This window comes from Dendroctonus ponderosae, unplaced genomic scaffold, assembly GCF_020466585.1.
Source record: "Dendroctonus ponderosae isolate FM_Combo_2020 unplaced genomic scaffold, Dpon_F_20191213v2 Dpon_F_20191213_1, whole genome shotgun sequence".
NCBI lineage: Eukaryota > Metazoa > Arthropoda > Insecta > Coleoptera > Curculionidae > Dendroctonus > Dendroctonus ponderosae.
The window spans coordinates 6300933-6327102 of NW_026017110.1; the positions used below are offsets into that span (position 1 = coordinate 6300933).

A 26170-nucleotide genomic window follows, 5' to 3' on the forward strand; every position below is an offset into this window, starting at 1 on the left:
CAGCTTGTTACAAAAGGGTCTAATGATGTTTGTCTGCGTTATCTCCTTAAAAAAATCGTATCTTTCAAACTAACACACGCAAAAATTTGAAGTTTTCACGATCTTTCGAAGACACTTGAATGGAAAGATGCTGCAAGTTTCATAGCAATCACACAAAATTTCGATTTTTGCCACCATGGTAACTCGTATCTTTCAAACTAGCACACGCAAAAATTTGAAATTTCCACGATCTTTTGGAGACTCTTGAATGGGAATATGCTGAAAGTTTCATAGTAATCACGCAAAATGTCGATTTTTGCCATCATGGTAAAAATGGGTCTGATTATATTTGTTCCTACTCAACTGCGTTGTCTTCTAAAAAAACGCGTATTTTTTAAACTAACGCACGCAAAAATTTGAAATTTTCACAATCTTTTGAAGACACTTGCGTGGAAAAATGCTGCAAGTTTCATAGCAATCACGCAAAATTTCGATTTTCGCCACCATGGCAACCATGGGTCTGATAATGTCTGTTTCTACTCAACTACGTTCTCTTCTTTAAAAAATCGTATCTTTCAAACTAACGCACGCAAAAATTTGAAATTTTCACGATCTTTTCAAGACACTTGAGTGGAAAGATGCTGCAAGTTTCATAGCAATCAAGCAACATTTCGATTTTTGCCACCATGGTAAAAATGGGTCTGATTATGTTTGTTTCTACTCAACTGCGTTATTTTCTTTAAAAAATCGTATCTTTCAAACTAACACTCGCAAAAATTTGAAATTTTCAGGATCTTTTGAAGACCCTTGAATGGAAAGACGCTCCAAGTCTCATAGAAATCACGCAAAATTTCGATTTATGCCACCTTGGTAAAAATAGGTCTGATTATGTTTGTTTCTACTCAACTTCGTTCTCTTCGTTAAAAAATCCTATCTTTCAAACCAACACATGTAAAAATTTGAAATGCTCACGATCTTTTGCCGACACTTGAATGGAAAGATGCTGCAAGTTTTATAGAAATCACGTAAAATTTCGATTTTTGCCACCATGGTAAAAATGGGTCTGATTATATTTGTTTCTACTCAACTGCGGTCTCTTCTTAAAAAAATCGTATCTTTCACACTAGCACACGCAAAAGATTTAAAATTTAACAATCTTTTCAAGATACTTGAATGGAAAGATGCTGTAAGTTTCATAACAATCACGCAAAATTTACATTTTTGCAACCATGGTAAATACGGGTCTGATTATGTTTGTTTCTACTCAACTGCGTTCTCTTCTTAAAAAAATCGTATGTTTCAAACTAACACACGCAAAAATTTGAAAGTTTCACCATCTTTTGAAGAGACGTGAATGGAAAGATGCTGCAAGTTTCATAGCAATCACGCAAAATTTCGATTTTTGCAACCATGGTCAAAATGCGTCTGATTATGTTTGTCTCTACTCGACTGCGTTCTCTTCTGTAAAAAATCGTATCTTTCAAGCTAACACACGCAAAAGATTGAAATTTTCACCATCTTTTGAAGAGACTTGAATAGAAAGATGCTGAAAGTTTTATAAGAATAACCCAAGATTCTGGTTTTTGCCAACTTGGTAAAAATGGGTCTAATTGTGTTTGTTCCCACTCAATTGTCCTCTTCAACACACGCAAAATTATTTATTTTCAGGACTTTTAGAAAACTCTCGAATGGAAATATTTCGATTTCTATTCGCTCAATTGAATTTCAGTCAGTGGCGTTGCAGTTTCTCAAAGACGTAGAAGACCTAAACGTATCAGAGACGATCCTGAATGGAATTGTAGTGGTTTTCCAATTTATGCACGCCAGTGTGGTGGAGGCGAGTGAGCGCTATTTGCAGGAACTATCCAGACACAACTACGTCACTCCTACGTCCTATTTGGAGCTGCTTTCCAGCTATACAGAGCTAATGAATAAGAAGAAAGGCTCCCTCACTGAAGGAGTGGGCCGGCTGAAAACAGGCAATTTTGTGACGGGAAAAAATTCGCAAGATTTCTTAACAGTTCCTTCTAGGCCTATCCAAGCTGCAGATCACTTCCGAAGAGGTAAAAGTGCTCCAAGAGCAGCTGAAGGAGATGAAACCTGCCCTACAAGTGGCGGCTAAGGACGCAGATGAAATGATACAAATTATCGCCGCTGATACAGTAAGTGGACTTAAGGAGGTTCTAAAGTCGCCTCAATCACTTCCTTAATAGATCGTAGCAGAGGAAACCAAAGAAATCGTGGAACGAGAAGAGCAAGAAGCAACCAAGAAGGCCGAAGCTACGCAGCTGATTGCTGAAGACGCCCAACAGGACTTAGGTGGGGTCGCAGCTGGAATTTCAGGCAAATTGTAGAAAAACCCGATTGTTCCAGATGAAGCAATGCCCGCCCTACTAGCCGCAGAACAGAGCTTGAAGTCCTTGAACAAGAACGACATTATTGAGGTGCGATCCATGAAACGTCCCCCAGCTGGAGTGGTTTATGTGATCGAGTCCATTTGCATTGTGAAAAACATCAAGCCCAACAAAGTAAAAAAGTGAAATCAGTAAATGATTTAAACCTAAACCTGCCTTTTGGAATTGCAGATACCGGGAATGAGACCAGGAGAAAAACTGCTGGACTACTGGGATCCTGGAAGAAACATGCTTTCAGATCCAGGCCAGTTTCTCGCCTCTTTGATGAACTTCGACAAGGATTCCATCACGGATGAAATGATTGAAAAACTGAAGAAATACGTCGAAGACCCCGATTTCACACCGCAGAAGATTGCCAAAGTATTCTCGGCAACGTTGTGCTGAGACTTTTGTCAAGGAATTTTTCTAATTTGCAGATTTCTAAAGCATGCACTTCGCTTTGCATGTGGGTGCACGCCATGTTCAAATACTACTTTGTAAACTTGGGGGTGGCGCCAAAGAAAGCCGCCCTCAAGCAGGCCAATGAGGAGCTGGCTGAAACAGAAAAGGCTCTAGCAGCGGCCAGAGCCAAGATGCAAGAAGTGCTGGATCGACTGAGCAAGCTACAAACGCAACTTAACGCTAAAATCGCCTTTAAGCAAGAAAAAGAGCAAGGCATTGCTGTATGCGAAGAGAGGATGAATCGGGCAGTTCGTTTGATTTCTGGATTAGCTGATGAAAGAATCAGGTACATTTTTCAAATAACGCATAGCATAATGAACGCAAAGCACTTAGCAATCAACCCTCGTAAATGGGAAAAGTGCAACAAGGTCACAGATTTCCGATAAGTTGCTCTCACTCTGGACCACGACGAGAGCTCCAAGAATATTCGCCGTTTTGCTACGGGGTGCAACCCATCCTTTCTTTGGAAGGTTTATTAGGATTCCAAAATAAAACAACTTTCTTCTGTTTGGAAATTGATGGTTGATTTTTTTCCAGATGGATAGAGACTATTGAAAACATCGAAGCCAATGTTATTAACGTAACTGGGGACATATTGATTAGCTCTGGATGTGTCGCCTACATGACTCCCTTCACCGACCAGTACAGACGCAACCTTTTCACTCAATGGATCCGCCTGATTGAGGTAAATTTGCACTCGAAACTTGCCCACTTTTACATCAATTCTGTTTTAAGGAACGTGAAATACCGTTTTCGAAAAACGCCAACCCAGTCAGCATTCTTGGAGATCCAGTGGAGATCCGCCTGTGGCAGCTAGATGGTTTGCCTAGAGATTATCTTTCGACGGAAAATGCCGTTTTGGTGTCCTGCTCCAGAAGATGGCCCTTGTTTGTCGATCCGCAAGGCCAAGCGAACAAATGGGTGAAAAATATGGTGGGAACTACACAAAGCTCGAAAACTGGGCTTCTTCTACAGTGTTTTACAGGGAAAAACGCAAGGACTGTCCATCTGCAAGCTCTCGGACAAGGATCTGATGCGCACCATGGAATCAGCGGTGCGTTTTGGAAAACCGGTGCTAATTGAGAATGTTGGCGTCGACTTGGATCCAGCTCTTGATCCAATTTTAATGCGGCAAATTTACAATCAAGGAGGCACAATGGTGATCAAGCTGGGCGATGTGGTCGTTCCGTACGATGCCAATTTTCGCCTCTTTATCACCACCAAACTGCCGAATCCGCATTATACTCCCGAAGTTTCCATCAAAGTGCTCCTGGTTAACTTCACAGTAGTTTCCACGTGAGGCTCTTATCGTCCTTTGGACTGTGCAAAAAAATTTAATCCTCTCTACTTTTCCAGAGGGCTGCAAGATCAGCTTCTGGCTCTAGTGGTGATGCAAGAGCGTCCAGACTTGGAAGAGCAAAGGAGTCAAATTGTAGTCGGAGTGGCGCAGATGAAGCACGAGTTGAAAGACATCCAGGATCGCATCCTGATGAAGCTGAGCTCATCCGAGGGCTCACCTTTGGACGATCTGGACTTTATCATCACCCTGGAGGCGTCGAAAGTGAAAAGCGAAGACATTAAAGTGAGTTTTTAATGTATGGTGATACTCTAAGAGAGTGGGTGTGTTTGTTTCCCAGAGCAAAGTTGAAGCTGCGGAAATTACCCAAATCGACATCGACAACACCAGGGCGCTTTACATCCCGGTGGCAAATCGGGCGCAGATTTTATTCTTCTGTTTGGCCGATTTGTCGAATGTGGATCCGATGTACCAGTACTCCCTCGAGTGGTTTATCAACATTTTCATATCTACTATGGCAGAAACCGAGAAAAGCGGCAAGTTTTTTGAGACATTACTGAAAAATAATCAAAAATGCTTCCAATACTTTGATGTTTTACAGACGACATTGCCGAACGCGTAGTGACGATTAACGAGTATTTCACGTTCAATCTGTTCAGCAACGTTTGCAGAAGTCTGTTCGAGAAGCACAAGCTTCACTTTGCCTTCCTGATGTGCATCAGGATCCTGATGGAAGATGGCCAAATAAATGCGCTCGAATGGCAGCATTTCCTTGCGGGCGGGTCTCCCTTAAGGGTAAGAAAAAAAAGAAATTTTTGGAAAATTTCCAGTCAAAATCTGTTGCAGGATCTGGCAAATCCTGCGCCCAACTGGCTGTCTTCAAAAGCGTGGAACGAGATTTTAGCTCTGGAGGCTTTGCCGAATTTTCAGAAATTTGTGGGCTCTTTTTCTAGGAACTTGCTCTATTACAAAGAGATATTTGACAGCGCTGAGCCTCACCGGTAACTGCCAAGCTTGGGGGTAATTTGTATCGCAACAGTGACTTTTTTTTATTAGGGAAGCTCTACCTGAGCCGTTCAACTCCACAATGGACGATTTCCAGAAAATGATCGTTCTGAAGAGCCTGCGGCCGGACAAAGTGACCAATGCAATGCAAGACTACCTGTCTCAGAAGCTCGGGCAGCAATTCATCGAGCCGCAGTCTTCTGATCTGTCGGCGATGTTTAAAGAGTCAGGACCGGCAGTTCCGCTCATTTTCGTTTTATCGACCGGTACAGATCCGGCTGCTGATTTGTACAAATTCGCCGATCGCATGAAAATGGGGAAACGCATGTTTTCCATTTCGCTTGGTCAGGGGCAGGGCCCGAGGGCAGAACGAATGATCAAAGAAGCGGTCGAGGCTGGCTCGTGGGTGTTTTTCCAGGTACGCCTCTGGATTTGTAACAGGAAAATGGGTTGGACTGGGAAGGTTTTTCCCATTTAGAACTGCCATTTGGCCCCTAGTTGGATGCCCAGTTTAGAGCGGATCATTGAAACCATACCACCGGATGTTGTACATAGGGACTTTCGAATATGGCTCACCTCCACTCCATCCCCTCATTTTCCAGTTTCCATTTTGCAAAACGGCAGCAAAATGACTGTGGAACCACCCTCCGGTAGATATGGAAATATTGAATGGTTTATTCGGGCTTTTTACACAAAGAAGTTTTTATTTTGCAATCAGTGTTGGGCACTTTTTCTGGTGATAAAAACATCTTTGTCACAAATGGGAAGTTTGGACAAGCCATTTAAAACTATTAAAATCTGGTGGTTTTAGGCATAAAAGCCAACATATTGCGGGCCTACCTGAATCAGGTCGCGGACTTTTCGGACTTTATGCAGTCTGATAATAGGAAGGCGCCCGACTTTAAGCTGCTCACCTTTTCCCTATGTTTATTCCACGGCGTTTTGCTGGAAAGGCGCAAGTTTGGCCCGCTTGGATTCAACATCCCGTATGAGTTCACCGATGGTGATTTGAAAATATGCCTGTCTCAGCTGCATATGTTTTTACTCGAGTACGAAGACATTCCCTTCAAGGTATAGTCAATTAGGCCTGGGTAACACTGTCTTGAGTTGCGCTATTGAGTTGATGCCGCTCTCTGAGTTAACGAGTTATAACTCATCGGTTAATGAGTTATAACTCATTTATTAAAGACGATTAAAGCTGTAGGAAACCCTAGGCTGGAATTTTCACATCTAAAAAAGGGTAAAAACCTAAAAATAAAATAAAATCTAAAAAAGAAACATTTTTTCTGAGGAACGTTTTACTACTTTGTTCAAACAACTAAAAAAAAAGTAATCTAGATTTTCCCAGCAACAGAACTGAGTCCAAAGAAAATCGACGAATTTTCTTGTCGATCTCTTCATTTTTTTGCATAAAAGATTCAGTTTGCAGGGGTTTTTCTGTTTAGAAACAGAGTTGTTTAGAAATATTGACCTAAAAGTGAAGAAACTTCAGTTTCCAAGAGTTGTCCAAATAAATAATTAGAAACTTTCGCTTTATCAGTTCGGGGAAATATTTTTGGAAAAAGACCAAGAAATAATTATTATGGTTTTGTCCATAATTCGAAGATGCAAAAAGTTTTCCAAACATTTTTGCAAAGCGGTTAAGGAGCCAAGTGTTCCAATAAAATGTATCCTATAATTTTTCACAGAAAATACCTGAAAATTGCCTGTATTTTAAGTAAAACAAAAAAATAATGCAATTTTCGCGTAGAAAGAATTGCTTAATAGAAACTTTGCTAAAACTGGAATGACCTGAAAATTTAAAGGAACTTTAGAAATCGTTTAGAAAATGAGGGCGGCGAATTTTACAAATATTTTTTTGAAAACTTTTCCTCTCTGGTAGTTTTTTCAAGATAGTCCTAATTCTTTTCGTTAAAAAACTGAATAAAATCAGTTGCTTTTTGTGCCAAATTCGAAGCTGAAATGGTTTTTCTAAAGTTCCCTGCAAACCGATGAATGGGGCGATTTTTCTGGCAAAATTAATTTTGTTATTTTTGACTGAAAGCACCCTATTATTGTCAAAAAAGAAGAAAATCATCAGAAAATAAAACTTTTTTGCGTTTTCGATTAAACACTTTTTATCGCTTTTGGAGAAAACCTTAAGATTGTCAGCATTTTTAAGTGAAACTTTAGAAAATTGAGCATTTAGAAGGAAGAGTAACTTGGCTAAAACTTGAAAATAATGAAATTTGAAGACGTTTTAAACATATTATTAATAAATGGCCTGTAAAATAAATCAACATTTTTCCAACAACAGAACTGAGTTACTCCGCCGGTTCGGTGGGTTGGCGCACCAAACCATTTGCGCGGCACTGCGCCAACTCCTAAAAATTCACTGAGTTACCCAGTCCTATAGTTAATCATTCCAAGAAATCAGCTGTTAATTTTTTTTAAACCCCCGATAGGTACTCAGTTACACGGCAGGCCAAATAAATTACGGCGGGCGAGTGACTGATGATTGGGATAGAAGATGTCTCATGAATGTTCTGGCCGATTATTATAAGCCGGAAGTGGTTGATTCAGACTATGTTTTCGACAAGGATCAATACTATCACCAGGTAATGGTGCTAAGCGTCCAAATTTGCCTTTAATTCATTTAATTGTATAACTTATCACATCCAGATCGAAACACTATAACTGAAGCTCCTACTTATAATTTTTCTTCTGCGATCTTTCAGCTTCCAGCAACATCCATGTTCCTGGACTACATGGACTACATCAAGACATTTCCGATCAATGACGATCCAGTGCTGTTTGGAATGCATCCCAATGCGGACATCACGTTTGCCCAGTCACAAACCTACAAGTGCTTATCGACGCTTCTGTTGCTGCAACCCAAAAGCGTTGGAGGAGCAGCATCCAGCCAGGAAGAGGTCACAACTGCAGTCTCAAAAACCATCCTGGAACAGCTTCCGATGCTCTTCAATCTGGAACAGATATCTGAAAGGCTAGTGGATGTGTTTCGGTTTGAGTTGGCTCTATTTGGGCCTCTTGCAGATATCCAGTGCTGTATGAAGAGTCCTTGAACACCGTTCTAATACAAGAGGGCATTCGCTACAACAAGCTTCTAGTTGTGATAAAATCCTCGTTGCTTGACCTGCTCAAAGCTGTGAAAGGACTGGTAGTGATGTCGGAGACTCTGGAGAAAATGTCGCTCAGTCTCTACACGAATTTGGTGCCTCAGTTGTGGGCAAACAAGGCATATCCTTCACTGAAACCGCTAGGTTTTACCAAGTATGCTTAAAATACTCGGCGGATTTACCCCTGAACGTTTTTTCAGGCGCTTGGGTTCAAGATTTAAATGCTAGATGCGAGTTTCTCAACAAGTGGGTGCAAGACGGAATTCCACCCATTTTCTGGATTTCGGGATTCTATTTTCCGCAGGCATTTCTAACGGGGACTTTGCAGAATTTCGCTCGGAAATATATCGTGTCTATCGACTCGATTAATTTCTCCTTTAAGGCAAATTAAATCGACAAAAGTACTTACCTTTCGTTGAGTGCGACAATCAACTCTACATTGTAGGTGTTGAATTACTTTCCAAAAGAACGACCCAAGGATGGATGTTGCATTTGGGGCCTGTTCCTAGAAGGAGCCAGATGGAATTCGGGAATGAAAATTCTAGATGAGTCTATCCCGAAGGAACTGTACACAGGTGGGGACTGTTTATGGCATCAAAATAACTGTTTAAAATATTCGTTTTAGAAATGCCTGTGATCTGGCTGGTGCCCGAAGAGAACCATTTGCGGCCACCAGGGGTTTATGAGTGTCCAGTTTACAAAACCCTGACAAGAGCCGGGACACTGTCCACTACTGGACACTCCACCAATTACGTGCTGGCCATTGAAGTTCCATGCGAAAAACCCGAACCACATTGGATAAAAAATGGGGTCGCTTTAATATGCGCTTTGGATTACTAATTAAGTTTATTTTGCATTCATCGATTTACTTACCTCAATGACTCACTGGTAATAAAATTAGTGAAACCTACAGCTGTTTATTTCGCATAATATATTTCATTGCAGTATTAAACAGAAAGCGTCAAAAAAATTAAAGAAATTATCCAGTCACTCAAGTTTTCTCCAAGCCACCTGCTCAGAGTCAAAAGGGGGAGGTCAAAATGCTCTAAGTTACAAAACCCAGTTAAAACATTAAAAAACCAAACGCGACTAATTCGCATGTCTCTTTACCTATCCAAACTGCCAATATTTCCATAAACTTCCGATTATTTAACACAGAAATTCTTCAAGTTGCAGGTTGAAATAGCCGAACTTTATACAATTAGATTGAAGGGTTTGATTTTGTGTTTTTAATACGCCATTGGCAAGAGTACCAAGGCGTAAGTCAATCGGAAAAAAGCAAATTTTATTAACGTAGATTTACGTTGAGTGTCTATGAAAGTAATGACAATAAAAATAATTAGAGATTTTGACCTTTCGTAGTTAATACCTACCTGTAAAGCGACGGCGGCTTGTGGGCCTAATTTCTCCAATTTCGCCCCCCTCCTCGGCCGCCTCTGTAGCCTCTTGTGCTGCCTCCTCGACCCCAGTTGCCTCCTCGACTGTTTGTCCTGCCTGAATTTAAAAACAAGTTTATAAACTTTGCAAAAACATATGCATTTTAATCCACTCACCAAAGTTATTACTAAATTTTCCACTTGGTGGTTGATAGAGTTTCCTGTCCTCGCCAGCCTTGTTATTTCTCACTTGTTTCGGGCCGGGATCTGTTCCATTGGCAGAGCCAAAAGTGATAGGCACGTGTCGTTTTTGTGCTCCAGGCTTGGTTACTGTAGTCTGAAAAAAACGATGAGTTATACAACTGCATAATTTTCGCACAAAGATCTACTTACCACTTCTTTCTTTCCATCGCGTGCACTCCTGAAAGACAACTGCACATTGCATTTGTATAAAGGTGGTTGATAGAAAAGGTCCTTGACAATCGTGTTGATGTTCTCCAAAACGGCAGGGGCAATTTGGATTTTTTTCTGGTCCTCTTCACTCAGCTCGTCCTTTTTTGTCTTCGTGTTTTCTAGGCCTCGTTTACATCCCTGCACGCCTCTGGCAAAATACTGGAGTCTCAGTCGGAAGTCTTTGAGTCTGTCTGAGTCGTTTGTTAAAAATTCTGGATTTTTTCTGGCCAATTTATGGAAGGTGTACAACAGGCATTCTACACTTGTGAAATCTAAGTTTGAAACTTTGCTAATGTCGACGTCTTCAGGTGGTAATGGCATGTATTCCTAAAACAAACACATTTATTAGAATTCAATTAATTGATATCCTGATATTAGAATAGAAGGATCTATAGCATTAAACAATCGGCCTTACCTTGAGTGTGTTAAAAACGTTTTCGATAACATCAGTCATATTTTCTGCATTCCATACGCAATAAGTGCTCATTATGGCCAGTTGCCGTAACAGTCTTAACTGTAACTGCTCCCCATCTTTAAGGGAGCGAATGTTGTTCCATTGGGGTAGCACTTGAGTGCAGTAGTAGATCAGGAGCTTAGTTGATTCATTACTGGCCTGCAAAGCGAATAAATATTAGCGCTAGTTGATTTCAAGTGAAAAATCACTTACATTGAATAGCGGTAGAATCAGCTCAACACACAGAACAAGCCGATCAGTGCTGAGCGTGTGGGTCTCTAGCAGATTGAATTTTCCTTCGACTTCAATTTTGTTATACACTAAGTTAACCAGTTCCTTTTGGCCGTGGAGGGTTTTTCCTAGTTTGGACTGGGTGAGGTACGGCATTATCAGCATAAATTCCCCGGAAGTGCAATCCTGAAATCCGCGGGATACTTCACATACACTGAAAGGATTAATAAGCTAATAATAGCACAGTACCTGTATAATTTTCTTTCCTTCAGTAACTAGCAGATCTTCCACCTCTGGCAAGTTCTTGCCTTCAATGGTAGCCAATCGCTTATAGAGAAAAGTAACAAGCTTTTCCCTGAGAACTTCGTCTTGATATAAAATAGTAAAAATCGCGTTGATTGACAGGACTGGATCTTCCCGGAAGACTTGCACCAGAGAGTTGCAAGCCACGGTGTAATCCAAATCGTCCAGTTGAAGAAGCTGCGCCAAAACACTGGCGATATTCTGGATGTGTTCTTTTGAGCCTTTGCATAGAAATGGCAGAACTTTCATGGAGCAGATTCGAATTTCGCTATCGCCATCCTCACACAAGTCCAACAGCACATTCAATGCGGTGTCTTGTAGGTCGGGAAAGTGCTTGAAAAACTGAGAAATAATCTGGGCGACCAGCTTCTTCCCTTTGGGGCCACCTTTCGACGCTATGTTGATGCATTCCAGGTATTCGGCTGAATGCTGCATTACACAAACAAAATTCACTTAGATTGCCATTAAACAAGGGGAGCCCAACCAACTAACCTCTAAAATCTTATCTTTGGCTCCGGACAGGATTTCGTACTTCTCATAGATCTCTTGCAGTTCATCGGCCATTTTTTCGACTATTGGCACACAAACCACAGCAGAAAATTATGTACTTCTTGGACAAAAATCGAAAACGTGAACACTCCTCTAGAGAGAACAGAAACAAGACATGTTTACAGTGATGCCGATCAATGTTGTCACAATGTTTCTGTGATGAATGGTTATTTCATCCGCGCTTAAATTAATAGCTGTTAATGCCCAGTATGAGTTCTCCAGTTATTGAATCTAAAGTGTTCTTCGACTAGAACAAAGATTTTGACAATTCGATTAAGCAAAGGCCAAACCAATACCAAGCAAAGATGGTTGCTATTTCCGTATTTCCCATATAAGAAGTGCACCATGGCAACGGCGGGATGGATTTGGCGGTGCTGTTGTTGCCACCATTAAATAACGAAAATAACTAGCAGAAATACTTATTTCTGTTGCGCAAGCGCCAATGCAGATTGGAGAGAACGTTTTGTCTGTCGTCTGCATTGAATTGCATTGTTGTTTTCCACGTGAATATTTATATTTATTGTGTTTATTGTGGTCGATCGACGAGGTGAATGTGTCCGGAATAGGTGCATCTCAGACAAATCGTTCCAACCAAGTGCATTGGAGGTTTCGCAATAGAAAAATGTTTGTTTTGTTGGGCCCTGAATCATCGAAGTTTACTAGCTGTCATGGTGCAGAAATGAGTGGATCAAATTAGTTTTGCGGGGGTTTCTTTCGGATACAGACATTCTATTTAATGCCCTATTGGTAGATAACGATGTCCAACAGGCATATTCCGGCAGACAAGGTAAGCAGCTCCCACCGAAGCAACCGCACCCTTTTTCTTTCTAGGCTAGAGGCTCTGATTAGAAGACATAAGGCGACCTAGATTTTTACCCTTTTGTCTACAACCTTCCGATCAAGTGCTCCGGATCGTCTTTATTGTTTTCTCCTTGGTGGGAAACCGTTTGCTTTTCTAATTCAAACTTTCACTGCCTACCACAATGTCAATTTTACCTTTTTTGATGGGTCTCCAAGAACACCCATCTAAGTCCTCTCCGTAACAGTCAGTGGTTTTCATCAAGGTAGCAATGAGTATTTCAGCTCATTTTGCGCGATGGCAGGTTTCATTAGTTCTACTTATTATTCCTGACCTCAATTTTAATTGCTTCTTTAGCAGTTGCTACACCAGTCTTAAGTAATCTAATTAGCTCCTATTATGAGGTCTCCAATCCCCCACTAAGCCTTTAAAAATAGCACTTTTCTACTATAGAAAGTCAAGAATTTAACACAAATTCACATTCGAGAACTCTCCCTGGTGAAACTATCTACTGTTCAAGACAAATCTAAATACAGTTCAAACAATTTTGGGTTTGGTTGACTGTAATAATATACAGGGTGTTTAATTACAGCACCAGGTTCTTTTGTCGAGATCAACTCCCTTTTGTCCTCCCAACATGTTTTGCATGCTTTGGATGATTCAAAATGCTTGCTTTGTTTGACTCTCGAGTAGGGATGGGACATAATTCGTAAAAATATCGAATATCGATGTTTTTCTCCCATACCTACTCTCGAGTACTTTTTTCGTATCTACTCGTCATTGAGAAAAAAATTAGAACCGAGCAATGGGCTAGATTATACATGGTGCTCCTATTGTCACACTGGAAGAGTTTCATTATTTACCTCGTTAAATGGTAATGGACTTAAAGAAATCGCGATTTGAAGGTGAATTCACCAAACTTAATCCTTTACAACATTTACCAAATCATTTCATCAAATCAGAAACGATTTTAACTATTTCAATGCCATCTACTTTGCCCATTCCAACAGCACAATCAATAATAATTATAGCACTTTTACAATTTAACTACTTGTTAGTTTGGATTATCCAAGAATGCTGTTTCGCGATAAAATATGCTAAAGTTTTACCCAAAAGCTTTCAATCGTTGTGAATAGCTGAAGGCTCTGTTGTGCTGATTATCCCACACATAAATACTTAATCCATTTCAATGACAATATCGAAATTAATACTTTATTAATTTACATGCCGGATTTCAGCCGCGATCGAACTATTTGTGTTTGAAATAGGGCTTTGTTGTTATCCACAAAGGAAGCTCGTAAATATTTTAATTCTTTCCATTGTTCAAGGCGGATTATGTGGTTGCGTCATTAAGAAAACACCCTGTATGTTTTTCAATAGTCTATCGATTCATCGACTGAATGAATGGAAGGTCAGGGAGTTTTACCGGTTACTTTTTCTGCGCAAAATAGTTAAAGGGAATTCTTTCTCCCCGTAAATCACTCAACAATTTCTTTGTTTCTGCACGACACTAGTAGAAGAAGAACAAACTTTTAAGTCACAGTTAGGAAGGTTTTTGCCTTTAACTCAGTGTCGCACAACTTCTGCAACATAAAGTTTCAAGAGCAAAAAAGATCTACTGTATTTGTTGTGCCTAGCCCTTCGGGCACGACACTGGTTTCAATGCAATAAAACCCTTCTGGCTTTTCTCCCCTTCCGCAATGAAATTGACCATTTCTTTGTTCGGCACAACCTGGACATTCTGATGCATTTTTTAACAAATTTTTCAATTGTTTCAGATAAACCTAAGATTAATCCTAGTTAGTGGAAAAACAAAAGAGTACCTGTTCAGTCCTAGTGATTCGGCAGGCGATATAGCACAGCATGTTTTTGACCACTGGCCAGAAGGTAAATTAGCGTTTAATAGTAAGAAAATTTAAAAAAACTAAATTATTTTCCTATTGTATAGATTGGCGTCAGGAAGCAGTGGCAAAGGCCGAAATACTTAGACTTATTTATCAGGGGCGGTTTCTGCATAGCAACGTGACACTCGGAGCGCTAGGGCTACCGTTTGGTAAAACTACTGTAATGCATTTGGTGCCTAGAGAAAATCTTCCGGAACCAAATTCACAAGGTAAAAAAGTGCGATGTTTAAGTACCATTCAAGCACAAAAACGATTCATTATTTAACTCTTGTATCAACGAACAATGGCTTGATAACTTAAATCTGAATTTGTGTAGTTACTTCGATCAATTATAGTGTTTTACTTGGCTGGCTAAGAGGCTTAATTACAGATTTACATTGAAATAGACTAAGTAAATAAATGAAAAACTGCGTCAAGGATCATTTTTTTAGGAGAAAGTCGGGTGACTCTGTGACCTTTGTTCAGTTATTCTTGATGAGAATTTAAATAACCACTGTTAAAATCCATTAATCGCCTGAAATTAAAGCTTGAAATAGCACGAATAATAATAATTGTTTGAACACTATTTAGGTTTTAAGGTTGTTCTTGCCGCTTACAGTTATCCACTATGCGTCATTAGACCGATAAATTTGTTCAAAATCAACCACGATTCTTAAATATTGATTGTTTTTCATGAATGAGTCAGGCAATTATTGGGTTTGTTCACAATTTCTAGTGCATTTTAAAACAGATAACTTACAGACAGATTGATCCTTGTGCGACGCATTTGCATCATCTTATCGAATTCTATCATTAATATCAATAAGACGCTTTTAAAATAGCGAGTATTATCTGCGACCATCCATCCTGATACAAAGTTCATTAAAATTGAATTCATTGACTTAAACCTATTTCGACTTAATTTCTTTTGAGTCTAGATGTCTAGAACTAGTGAATAATTTGTTGAAAATCAACGAATCGGCAATTATTACTGTAGGAACTTGAACATTAATGCCTGTAATCCGTTTAATACTTGTGTTATTGAGATTGCGAACGTTTTATTTTTTTACAGATCAACGACAAAAAAGTAAAGGAGGGAACGGAAGCTGCTGCTCGACTTCTTGTTCCATTTTGTAATTAATGCACCCCCCACGTATAATAATAATTCAATACTTACCTGTTTTATTTAAAAAAAAAGAAGTTTTGTATAGGTGAGATGTAGTAACGTAAATGTATGTGCGACGGTGCGAATGTTTCGGAATGAATGGTTTTATTTGTGTGAAACTTCGTTTCATTATTGAATTTGTGATATACCCATCAGTGTAAAATATGATACTCATGTGCCAGACTGTTAAAACTGATCGCTGAATTTGCTACGCAGTCTCTAGCACTTGCTGTTTTAATGTATATGAAGAGAAATAATTGTAACTATACCTATAATTATTGTTTAAAGTTAGAAAGAAATGTTGTTTATTTCAGACATTGTTTATGAATTTCTCCATATCTCGAAAGTTACTTAAATGTTGTAAAATAACCATGACACAATTAGCCAAAGATGTTAAACAAGCGAAGAACAATGTGGTCTTTCTAGATCGGATTTCAAAAGTGAAAAATCCTATTATTCGTCCATGTCATGGTAATATAATTCTTAACTACTGGGCCATTGAGAGTATCGAAATTGCCATTTTTCAAACATCACTGACTTGAAAGCGAAATTAGTTATCCAATACTAACGAAATGTATCAAATTGTTTTTTGAGAAGGGCTCTGATTGATTCCCTCGAAACTGCAGCTTTAACATATATTTTCAGATATGAGCTACTGAACGAGTAAATACAGTTGAAAGGATATATTTTTAGCCAATCCATAAGTCTAAAAGCTACTGATTTAATGAAATAACCCCCTATAATGTACATAATCTACTCTACATGATACTAAAATGTACCTTGTACATAAGCTTTGAATGTGTTGATTTTGAGGCGCTCATATCTACTCGCAGAACTGAAAAAAAAACTATTTTTAGCTAATACAGTGCAATATCCGCAAACGGCCCAATCAAAAGGCCATAAACTTTATTAATTCCCCATGGTTTGTTAATTATTGTTGTGTATTAATGCTTTTACATAGATATTTTTTGATTAGAGCGTAGCGCTGTATTGAAGTTAATAAAGCAAAAAACCAGAGTTGTTGCGTAAAATAATGGCAAAAAATGAGTTTTTATTACTAAATGCCTCTGTTTTCATTGATTTGTTGTTCACGTATTTTGGCTGGCTTCAGTATTCTTTTAAAAAATTTATTTTTGTATTATATCATAGCCGTATTTTGTAATATAGCAATATTATTCAGGCGGTGTCTATAACTGTATATATCTCCAATATTTGCTCTTATCTATCTTTAGCTTAAGGTGTAGTGATTTGACGATAAATTTAAAGACGCAAACATACTAAATGGTTAGCAATCGCTGTTTAAGATAAGTTATTTCATGTTGTCGATAATGATGTATGTCAGGAATTCTGCCTGTAACTTAATATATTTGATTAATTTCAAAAAACCACCTAGTTTTTTCTTTAATCTACAAATTCTCCTACCTGAAACCTTTTTCATTAATAAAAATATCGCTTGTTATTCGAGCAGTTCAGCTTAAAATTATCGAATCAAAAAGTCTAACGAGTTGTTCAATGAACTTTTTGCATTCCTCGTTTTTTTTTAGATAAAAATAAAATATTGTTTGCGACATTTGTGTCTTTGTCTCTCTTTACCTTCCTTGCTAGCTTAAAGCTGTTCTGTGCGTAAAGATCCGTAGCCGTCACTTTTGACAATGAAAGAAGGTACTTTTAAAAAGCTAACCTAGAAAAAGTGAGCGTTGGTTTGGGTAGAATATAAATATCCTGTTGGTGTATTTTGTTGTTCCAGTGAAGAAATGCTTGCAGACATGTTGAATCCAACCCCAATGGATACACTATCAATTGGGGAGATGCAGAAACCATTTTACCCAGCTGCCGACAATGAACAGCAACTATTTTTTTGCATTTCTTCGAATGGTTACTATGGCTATCAGCCGGTAAGGGGTGAAAACGTGCCAGAGCCCATGCACATTGACGATTCGGATAAAACGTGCCTCGAACCATGCCGCGGGGTTAAAAGGAAACTAGCCACTGATTCAGAAATAACTACCACATGGAAGAGAAAGTGCCATTATGGTAAGAATCAACAACAACCAACCTGCAACTCATTGTACTTTGCCACCACCTAACACCCCATTTGGGATAAATGCAACGAGTCTTCTAAATCTGGATTGATCGCAAACAAATCAGCCTAAATATAGCAATGACCTCATTAAGTTTAATTTAATAAATCCGCTCTGTGATTAAGCAGTTATTTTTTACATTCATGCACTATATTTTTAGAACCGCCAATGCCACCTGTAGAGTCTTCACCTTGTCTAAAGTCATCACCAACGAAACGGTATTTGGAAGAGGATCTTTTAAGGGAAACACATGGTTGCAGTTACTACCATTGGGTTGCCAGTTTGTAGCTATTTTGTGACTCAATATCGAATTGCTACTAATTACTAATTTAGTTTGATAAGTGTATTCGTGTTTTTATATGTTCTAGAACTGAAATAAACTTAAACTAGTTTCTCTACAGTGGCCTAATTTCTTCGAGTGTGAGCCACGAGGATTTATGGTTTTACTCCAATGTTTTTTGGGATCTTAATACATATATCAAATATGTGTGAATTTTGCAGTGCACTAAATGGTAAGGAGTTGATTGTTTGAAACGTTCCTCGACTGTATAGGGAGTGAAATAGTTTTTTGAGAGATTGTTTAGCCATAAATGCGTGACATGCATGGACCATACAGAGGAAAACGGCTAAGGCCCAGGTTTCGAGGGTTTAAAGTATGAAAAAATCGTTCCTACCACTGAGGCATCCAGATATTCCATTATTCTTCTCAAGGTCATCAACCCTTTGAAGAAAATTCCCGAATGTTATTCACTTGCAAAAACTCCACTGTTATTGTCAGTACTTGTCTTCATCTATATATCAGTCCGGGCGTTTAAACGTCAGTCGATTTGTGGAAAATCGCGTTTTTTCACAAAAATCCCATTACCGGTCGGGAAAACACGCGAAAACTGTTACCAGAAAATTCCTTTTTGAGAAAATCAACAATTTTCCGAACAAAATTCGGGAAATGTTGGGATTTTTCCAAGTTCCGACAGAGGAATTTGAGCACATCTTTTCCCAGTCACCATCAATGTAAAGCTAGTGAAAATCAGAATCCAGGTGACTATTATGAATTAACTGCTATGTAAAAGGCGAATTAGGTAAGTATTTTTATTGGTTCATTCAACATATGTATTATTTGGATTATTTCTACATTGTCCTTAAATCGATTACATTTCAATATGTTTATAAACGGCGAATAAAGACATCCTATAGAACAGTTAGATAAAAATTTGAGTCGGGCAAAGATTACAAAAAAAAACAGTTAATTATCGTCCAAATATTCAACTTCACACAGCCTTCCACCTGGAAATGCACACAATTCGCTTAGAAAACTCATTAGATTGAATTGCTTTCAGTAGGGCTCTTCGCGATTCGAACAAAGAAGATCTAGAATGGGGCCTTTGAAACTGATTTTTTGTAATGAAAATAACTTAAACCTTACCTTTAGTGGGAGTAGTTGATTCAGATTTTACTTTAGTGGGAAGCCTTGTTGGTACTTGATCCAGACCTTCTCCGTTAACAGGAAAATCTATAGTGGGTACGTGTATCAGTTCTTCTGGTTGATCCTGGAAAAATTGTAAGAGAAACATAGAAGGTTGTGATTAGAGCTTTGCACTAAAAGTAGTTTTTTGCGTAAAAAACTGTGTTCTTTTAAACTGCGCTAGTGAAAAATAAGGAGCTGTCGCACCTGAAGTGCCAACTAAAATGTATAAAAGTTCATTTTCCTGCGACCTGAAATGCACAAAAAATTGGCTGATTTTTCCTCTTTTGATCAAATTCAGCGACAACTTGAAAAGCGCCTTCACTACCTGTAGCACTTCCTCAGGAGACTCGATAATTCCTCCCACAGCTCCTTCGTCTTCAAGCTCACTTTCTCCAAGCCTGCTTTGATCGGCTTCTGCCAAGTCCCCGTTCTGGATGTTGTCGTTTTGCAATGATCCTGAAAACGAACAGCACAACTTCAGGTCGTTCAAACTAAGGCCACTAATGGCTACAATTTACCTTGATTGGACAGATCAAATAACGTGCTGGCCGCACTATAAGAAGGCGCCGATTGCGCCGAGTCTTTCCTCTCCGGTCCCAGGCAACTTTCCGGAATCGTCTCCTGGATGAGATGAATAAAGGACAGTTCGCCCTGCAGCAAATCGCCGATGGTTTGAATCAAATGCACCTTCATCTCGTGCACTCTGCAATCGAATGTTTCCTGTTGTTTATCTCACTTTCCCTGAATGGGTTGCTTACTTTTTCCCCCGATATTGCTCCAGAGAATCGTTAAGAACGTTGGAAAAGTGTTTTAAAAACACCGTGTCCTTGACCGAATCCCTGAAAAGATCACTTTCCAAAAACACCTGCTTGATGTCAGCCAGAAGCCGATTTCCTATCACATCGTCTTCACATCCATCCAAAAGGGACACGATGTCTTTGTATGAGTTTTGCAAAAATGGCTCGTCTCCTTCCTGGAACATATTTGAAACTCATGCCCTATTTGGACAAAACTCGAGCAACTCAAGAAATTCATGAAACTTTGTGAGTTTTTTTGAATTGAGTCCCACGCTATTAAAATCTAAAGGAAAACATACCAAATGCAAGTTTAAAAGCCCTGATGACAGCTGCTTGGTGGGTTTGGACCAAATGGAAGCCTGCTCAGAAGATTCCGATAGCACTGATTCAGATGCTGCCATCTAAAACCCCAAAGTAAATCAACCAGCTCTAGATTAAGCGATTTGACGCACAACTCACCGGTCTTGAGCTGGGATTTGGCGGGCACTGAAACGACTGGGTCAAAATGCTTTGAATTGATTGCAAAATCTTCAGCCGCAACGAATCGGATTCGATCTTCTGCAGATCTTTAAATAGCTGGATCAGGAAATGGGGTCGGGCTTCGTTGGCGGATATCAATGAGGCCACTTCCTTATACACGCTTTCTCTTAACTCATCGACCAACCGGTTCCTAAAACAACCAATTCCTCAGCAAATTGCACGTTTGGGTGCTATTCAAAAATACTTTTTCAGTCGCTGATCTCTGCGCTCTTCAGTGTGCCACTCGTTGCGCTGCCGCCCCTGCAAAGGCTCCCGGGAAATATTTACTCTTTCCTGGGCGGGGATATCTAGGGCTCTGCCCAGATCGATCTTCAGCCCATCTAACATAAAGTTGCCCTCAGGCTGTGAAATGTATTGCTCGACTTGATCAAAGCCTGCTTTGGGCAGGTTTTGATTCACGTTGAGCACATCGGGGGGCGGACCATGATGGTCGACTTTCGTTTGCTGCATTCGCTGACTGGGCACTGTAAGAAGCAATTAGCAAATTGAATCAATGTTGGAAAACTCGAACTCATATTGAATGCACCCCGTAGCTCAATATGGCAATTTCCATAGGACTGGTGCCACAGTGAAGAGTGAGAGACACATATCAAAATCTGCCGTCCTTATTGCGCTTTGCCCCTTTACGAGAGCCGGTTGCTAAATAGTGGCGCTTACAATCTGAAGAAACTATGGGTGTGTGCATCAAAATCAAAGAGTTTCGCTATATAGAGGGTGACAATTTAAAAACTTGCAATGCAAGGAACAAAAAGGATGCACATAATTCTTGGAAACCGCTTCTCTAATAAATAGGGAAAAGTTTTAACCCTTTTCGAATGTAATCCTGCCAGCACAAACCGACTACCTTATTTAACAAGTTCACTGATGGACTTACCATTAAATGAGCTTCGTTTACGAGGAGTGGTTTCCTGTGAATTGGTCGAAGAGTGTTCGGAATTGCTTTTGGAAGTGGTCATTATAGAAAATGGGTTGATTCGATCCAGCTGAAACCGATCCAGACTGGAGGCTGCGTTGTGAACGCTGCTTTCGCTGTTTTTCGATGATAGCTGATTTTGACGCGAATAGCTAAAAACCGGTTAATTGGCCTTCAGTGATCTAAACCTAAACAGTTTTGGCAATTCAAAGCAAAGCAACTAACGGAAGCCATCTGCTATGGAACTTACCCAGCAAGACAACAGAACTTTCTAGTTTCTAGGAGTCTAAAGGATGTTTTATAGATAGGATATAAATGATGGGAATAAAATAACTCACACAGTAATTAAAAGGAAATAATAAAAACAAAAAAAAAACGTGCTGGGCGTTGTTACCTTCGAAAATTGTCCCAATAATTGTTAGCTCGATTACCAGGCGCCACTTGATTGTTCAAGGCCTGTCCGTTCCAGATCTGGGCAGGTATCGCCTGGTTTAAGTTAGAATTGGCCGCATGCATCAGATTATGCTGGCTTGCGTTATTCAAACACGACTCTAACAGGGCGCAATTAGGCACGTTGCTCGAGTTAGAGAAAGCCATGTCGCTGTTCGAAGACACCGGATTATATTGGTTTAAGTTAGGCATTGAGCAAGCAGCGGACACTTGGTTAGTCTTCTGAGCGGTCGAAACACGCAGATGGTTACTTGGGAGATGGTTCTGAGCGGGCGCGTTAAAGGACTGAGTGTGAAGGTTGGGGGGCAAGTCTCCTGGCTGGGGGTACGACGGCAAGTCCATTCTTTCTTGGAGCTGAAAATTTCGGAGAAAAATTAGCCATGACCTAATCTAGTTGGGTGAAAGCGTACCATGTTAACATTGTTTCGGAGTTGGGCAATTTCTCTTTGCTGCGCCCACAGCATTTGGCAGCACTGATTCAAAGTGGTGAGCATAAAAGACTGCGTTTGCAACGTATTGGTTGCCAACCAGTTCTGGTAACTCCCATTGTCGGTTTGGTTGTTAGCAGACGCTTGAAACAGCGGAGGCTCCGCCTGGAAAACGTTAACCTGATTCTGATTGGCTCGAAAGGGGCTCGGTGGGCACGGAACCCGCTGTCCCTCCGCGTAAATCGACGAAGGCGTGATGTTGTTCCGCACTTGTTGTATATTGGACGCCTGATTGTTGGGCATTTGTTCCAGAACGGTGTCGCAGACGCTTTTGATCAGCTCCAGATGCTTCTGAATCTGCAATAACAACATGCTCATATCACATTGGATGAAACCCAACTAAAATGCTTATTTTTGGATGGGAAAGTGGACATATTAGTAGTAACAATCAGCAATTACAACGTACTTTATCTGGTTTCTCCTGATTCTGATTGTTTGAAGGCAACCGGGCTTGTTGTCTATCAAATTCCGGCGGATTAACCGACTGGCTTCGGACATTACGGCCGGAAGCTTGCGAAACACTCTGCAAGGTTTCGGGTGGAAAATCGTACATTGAGCGATTTTCTGGGGTGCGTTTTGCTCGATTTGAGCGATAGTAAGAGTTCACTTGCTGTGGGAAAATTATGTTTTCGTCGTCGTGCACTTCGGAATACTCGTTTTCGTCTCCGTCACTGAAAAAGTGAACATGCAAATGTAAGCAAGTTTATAAGAATTTTGTGCTTACCACCTTGAGAGTCTGTCCTCGCTCGTCTCGTCTTGGCAGAAAATGGGCGGCTTCCAAGACATATCGTTAACAGGATTGCCTCGGACGTCGTGATTGAGGTTCGAAGTGGATGCTGAAATTGAAAACGTTCTTCTCATAAGAACATTTTATGAGGAATGAACGGCACCTTTATGTTTGCCCATGATTTCCTCCAATTCACGCTTTTTGGCCTCCAGCTCTGATTGCAAGGCAATCTTTTCATTGATGCTGGCTGTTCTTTGCTTGGGCTTCGCTCCCTGGTTCCTCTGGGATTTATTCAGCTGCTTTTGAAACGTCTCGTTTGCAACGTGATTGTCCAATCTACGAAAATTACGTTCGTGAATTTGTCCGTAGAATTTCTTAAAATTTTTGTCGCTCCTGTTACAGTTGAGATGTAAAGCTACATTTGTCACTGGCCCTAAATTGCACACTCTTTTATGTAAAACATTATATTTTATAATGAAGAGCTTTTAAGTGTCCGAAAATTCTAACTGAATGGGAATCCTTAAGAGGACAAATAATTTTTGGAATAAGAAAAATTATTTGTCCTCCTAAGACGCGAAAAAATTCTTTCAATTATATTTAATATCAATTACTTGTCACGACCCCCCCTTGTGCTGGGTTTACAGCGACTAACGCTTATTTTTCTAATTTCATATACAACAAAAGTCTGAATTTCTACGACTTGAACCCCCCCTGACTCGAAAGCTGGATCCCCTCCTGAATAAACGCGGGTTTTGATAACCGTTTTTAGTATTTGGCTCATATTTAGAGAACCAATAGAGCTGTAAAGCTTTAGTTGCCACTGCGCAATACATAATTTTAGAAATGTTTCTAGATTTTACGCAAAATGAAAAATTACTAAACTAACGCGGATTTTGAAAAACCACAGCAAAAGTACGTAGCGTATACATTTTCGCACCTATTTTCCACGTAGCTGTCGTTCCTTTTATGACTGGGCTTAGCTAATTGATTTTGCAGATTTTCCGCCGTAAGACAAATCTCGTTAGTGGCTGCCTGTACATCAGCAGCCGAAGCACTTTCGCTCATGTTATTCACCACTCCCATCATGTCTTTCAGCTTAGTCAGCTGGTCCTTCATTGTCACGATATTGCGTACTTGCATACCTAAATAGGGGGTGGATTCAGTGGTAAAATAGGGATGAAACTTGATGTTCCTACCAACGTCGCTTTGATTGTCTTCGTCCAGGATTTGAAGCTGCATGACCAGCTCATCAACCTGTTCCTTCTTCGTTTGAAGCTCGATCAGTTTCTTCTTTAACTGCGCTTGTTGCGATCGAAGCTCAGTGTCTCGATTATCTAACACCTAAAAAGGGACAAAAGCAAAGTATAAAGCTCGTATTTATTACATTTATAAATCGCAAATGAAAAGGCCCCGGTAAAAAGCAATGTTTTACTTGAATCAGCTGCTCCCTCTCGTTGTTGGCATCATGCATGCTGATGATCTGACTCTGCAAATGCTGCATTTCGGACACGATTTTGTCGGCCGTGATTTTTTCATTTTCCGGGCGATTGCGGTTGAGCCTCTTGGTCCTCTCCTCCAAATCGCGAATTGCGGTGTCAAACTCGGCAAGGCTCAGGTTCTTGTTGCACTTCTGCGTATCCAGATTCACTTGATTGCTGGCTGCTAATCAACAGGTTTGATTGTATAAAAATCCTTGAAATAACCCCTGGAACTCACAGTGACCAGCAGCCGCCAATTTGTCCTGAATCAGTCGGGCGTCCATAAGTCGGTTTTCGGACTTTTGCTTCAGATTCAGCAGGGATTGCTGCTGGTCCCTCATCGCAGTCAGCTCATTGTCGAAGCTCTCAAAGTCAGATTCAACACGCTTGATATAGTCGCCGCTGTGTTCTGAGTAGTTGTCCGCATTGCTGAGGCTCTAGAACAGACACAAACTTTTGTAGAGTACTTTTTGCAAGCGTGAACATGTTTCAGCTAACACTGCACATGAGGGTTTTTCAGGAGGGTCTCAGAGCCAATACACTAAGAGCTAGTTGAGCTAAAGCAACTGGATTAGTGTACACACGTTAGTACTAGTAGTTCTACTCATAACGCCCAAATCACCTGGTCAACCACGCTTTCTGCCATTTCACTGTTATCAATTTCTTCCAGAAGCTTAGACAATTTTTTTTCACTGTCCAGCAGATCGTCTCTGGTTTGCAGCAAATTTGTTTTCTCATCAATATCAAAAATCTGTTAAACGCCAAATTTGTGCGGATTTTTTTAGCTGAAACGCTGGTGATTTCAGCACTAGTTACCTGCTCGTCTGAGTTCCTGATGTTGGTCATTAAGGAGCTGGTCACTTCAAGATACTCCCTGATTTGGTGCAGTTTGTCTTCAATCTGCCGCCTGTCTGGGTATTTTGTGACATTGTCGCATTTTAGGGTCGAACCAATTGAGTTTCTTCTTGAAGTTGAGGAACTGCTTGCTGGCGTGATGCCATTCACTGAAAAGCGATGAAAATTGATGGAAATTGAGTCTCAAATCAAACCGCTTACATGGATAATTCGCAATCCCATTGGACACTTCTGAGCCATCCAAAGCAACTTCCATGCTGGAGTAGTGGCTTCTTTGAATCCTTCCCTTGTTGCCAATGAAATTCGCAGAGTCACCATTCATGTGCCACGAGGGAGACTGAAAAGAACGTCGTGCTCTACTTAAAAACTCAATCGGGGGCTATTTTTATACAAAACTTATTAATAGAACACCATCCTACAATGTTGGCATGCTGCAGCATTCTACAGTAGCATAAAACATTAGGAAAAAACATGCTCCTTACGAGGTTGTTGGACATTCGACCGCTTTTTGGTTGGTCCTTTGACGAGCGCATAGCAGCCGCTTTATTGGAGTATTTAATTTTTGGAACTGTGCCTGTATTTCGTCTATTTATGTTCCCTTGACCATCAGCCATTTTTCTCACACGTCTTGGCTTGGGATGCCACTATTTCTCTCAAAGATTTCAAGTCTAAATATAATGACAAATCACTATTTTAGAGCTTGTTATTGTTTTCTATTAAAAATCTCGCTAATTTAGGCGTCCAGATTATCCAAGATTTGGAACACTATCATTTTTATTTACATTCATCTATTGACAATGCACAGACTTGACAATGAAAACTTGGAGCTCGTCCAATGCCACAAACCACAGCGAAACTAAAACACCAAGAATGCTCAGTATGGCAAACTTGTATAGCAGAATATAGAG

At 40.0% G+C, this 26170-nt stretch overlaps 5 protein-coding genes across 9 annotated transcripts in view; 3 read left to right on the forward strand and 2 right to left on the reverse strand.

Annotated features, from left to right (window-relative positions):
- LOC109534607 (dynein axonemal heavy chain 1-like) overlaps positions 1–9165 on the forward strand; it is a 39143-nt gene extending 29978 nt beyond the window's left edge. Inside the window, exons 44-65 of the mRNA XM_048664954.1 lie at positions 1709–1958; positions 2011–2141; positions 2193–2298; positions 2353–2507; positions 2565–2753; positions 2810–3120; positions 3372–3519; positions 3570–3767; positions 3820–4130; positions 4191–4416; positions 4472–4667; positions 4733–4926; positions 4978–5132; positions 5188–5554; positions 5615–5786; positions 5948–6207; positions 7581–7733; positions 7854–8122; positions 8173–8399; positions 8456–8637; positions 8701–8830; positions 8881–9165. Coding sequence (XP_048520911.1) covers positions 1709–1958; positions 2011–2141; positions 2193–2298; positions 2353–2507; positions 2565–2753; positions 2810–3120; positions 3372–3519; positions 3570–3767; positions 3820–4130; positions 4191–4416; positions 4472–4667; positions 4733–4926; positions 4978–5132; positions 5188–5554; positions 5615–5786; positions 5948–6207; positions 7581–7733; positions 7854–8122; positions 8173–8399; positions 8456–8637; positions 8701–8830; positions 8881–9095 — 4545 coding nt within the window. The 3' untranslated portion in view covers positions 9096–9165. The remainder of the gene's footprint in view (positions 1–1708; positions 1959–2010; positions 2142–2192; positions 2299–2352; positions 2508–2564; positions 2754–2809; positions 3121–3371; positions 3520–3569; positions 3768–3819; positions 4131–4190; positions 4417–4471; positions 4668–4732; positions 4927–4977; positions 5133–5187; positions 5555–5614; positions 5787–5947; positions 6208–7580; positions 7734–7853; positions 8123–8172; positions 8400–8455; positions 8638–8700; positions 8831–8880) is intronic.
- A 6-nt stretch (positions 9166–9171) lies between these two features.
- LOC109534609 (apoptosis inhibitor 5) lies at positions 9172–11782 on the reverse strand. Its single transcript, XM_019900331.2, has 7 exons — positions 11565–11782; positions 11019–11501; positions 10752–10955; positions 10500–10697; positions 10025–10411; positions 9809–9968; positions 9172–9749 (listed from the first exon to the last, which is right to left on the reverse strand). Exons 1-7 carry the CDS (start codon positions 11634–11636, stop codon positions 9655–9657), a joined length of 1599 nt encoding a protein of 532 aa, XP_019755890.2. The 5' UTR covers positions 11637–11782; the 3' UTR covers positions 9172–9654.
- A 248-nt stretch (positions 11783–12030) lies between these two features.
- Positions 12031–16856, forward strand: LOC109534610 (ubiquitin-like protein 3). Its single transcript, XM_019900332.2, has 4 exons — positions 12031–12408; positions 14199–14307; positions 14369–14533; positions 15376–16856. Exons 1-4 carry the CDS (start codon positions 12379–12381, stop codon positions 15438–15440), a joined length of 369 nt encoding a protein of 122 aa, XP_019755891.1. The 5' UTR covers positions 12031–12378; the 3' UTR covers positions 15441–16856.
- Positions 16857–17148: 292 nt separating this feature from the next.
- On the forward strand, positions 17149–17945 carry LOC109534608. Its single transcript, XM_048664940.1, has 2 exons — positions 17149–17502; positions 17710–17945. Exons 1-2 carry the CDS (start codon positions 17223–17225, stop codon positions 17835–17837), a joined length of 408 nt encoding a protein of 135 aa, XP_048520897.1. The 5' UTR covers positions 17149–17222; the 3' UTR covers positions 17838–17945.
- A 679-nt stretch (positions 17946–18624) lies between these two features.
- Positions 18625–26073, reverse strand: LOC109534611 (pericentriolar material 1 protein). Of its 5 annotated transcripts, none has more exons than XM_048664858.1 (22): positions 25745–26073; positions 25464–25599; positions 25224–25411; positions 25030–25158; positions 24646–24844; positions 24362–24588; positions 24126–24270; positions 23867–24071; positions 23093–23265; positions 22927–23038; positions 22609–22873; positions 22125–22499; positions 21659–22068; positions 21226–21416; positions 20536–20815; positions 20271–20481; positions 20111–20212; positions 19773–19987; positions 19533–19717; positions 19340–19470; positions 18973–19096; positions 18625–18929 (listed from the first exon to the last, which is right to left on the reverse strand). In XM_048664858.1, the coding sequence occupies exons 1-22, from the start codon at positions 25874–25876 to the stop codon at positions 18883–18885; spliced, it is 4182 nt and encodes a 1393-aa protein (XP_048520815.1). In that variant the 5' UTR covers positions 25877–26073; the 3' UTR covers positions 18625–18882. The 5 variants fall into 5 exon arrangements, with proteins under 5 accessions (XP_048520815.1, XP_048520810.1, XP_048520819.1 ...); XM_048664853.1 differs by having other exon boundaries at positions 22930–23038; positions 24362–24591; XM_048664862.1 differs by having other exon boundaries at positions 18625–18917; positions 24362–24591.
- Between the last annotated feature and the right edge of the window lie 97 nt (positions 26074–26170).

What these genes read in the sequence shown, in the direction of transcription:
- LOC109534611 (XM_048664848.1), bottom strand. Translation starts at nt 25,876, where the DNA reads ATGGCTGATGGTCAAGGGAACATAAATAGACGAAATACAGGCACAGTT. An exon ending in CAGAAAGCGTGGTTGACCAG is followed by an intron (nt 24,845 to 25,029) that starts GTGATTTGGGCG and finishes TGTCTGTTCTAG; the next exon opens with AGCCTCAGCAATGCGGACAA. An exon ending in ATCAACTACTCCCACTAAAG is followed by an intron (nt 18,930 to 18,972) that starts GTAAGGTTTAAG and finishes TCAGTTTCAAAG; the next exon opens with GCCCCATTCTAGATCTTCTT.
- LOC109534610 (XM_019900332.2), top strand. Translation starts at nt 12,379, where the DNA reads ATGTCCAACAGGCATATTCCGGCAGACAAG. An exon ending in GGCATATTCCGGCAGACAAG is followed by an intron (nt 12,409 to 14,198) that starts GTAAGCAGCTCC and finishes CAATTGTTTCAG; the next exon opens with ATAAACCTAAGATTAATCCT. An exon ending in TCCGGAACCAAATTCACAAG is followed by an intron (nt 14,534 to 15,375) that starts GTAAAAAAGTGC and finishes ATTTTTTTACAG; the next exon opens with ATCAACGACAAAAAAGTAAA.
- LOC109534609 (XM_019900331.2), bottom strand. Translation starts at nt 11,636, where the DNA reads ATGGCCGATGAACTGCAAGAGATCTATGAGAAGTACGAAATCCTGTCC. An exon ending in TGATTCTACCGCTATTCAAT is followed by an intron (nt 10,698 to 10,751) that starts GTAAGTGATTTT and finishes TTCGCTTTGCAG; the next exon opens with GCCAGTAATGAATCAACTAA. An exon ending in GCGATGGAAAGAAAGAAGTG is followed by an intron (nt 9,969 to 10,024) that starts GTAAGTAGATCT and finishes CGTTTTTTTCAG; the next exon opens with ACTACAGTAACCAAGCCTGG.
- LOC109534608 (XM_048664940.1), top strand. Translation starts at nt 17,223, where the DNA reads ATGCTTGCAGACATGTTGAATCCAACCCCAATGGATACACTATCAATT. An exon ending in GAAGAGAAAGTGCCATTATG is followed by an intron (nt 17,503 to 17,709) that starts GTAAGAATCAAC and finishes CTATATTTTTAG; the next exon opens with AACCGCCAATGCCACCTGTA.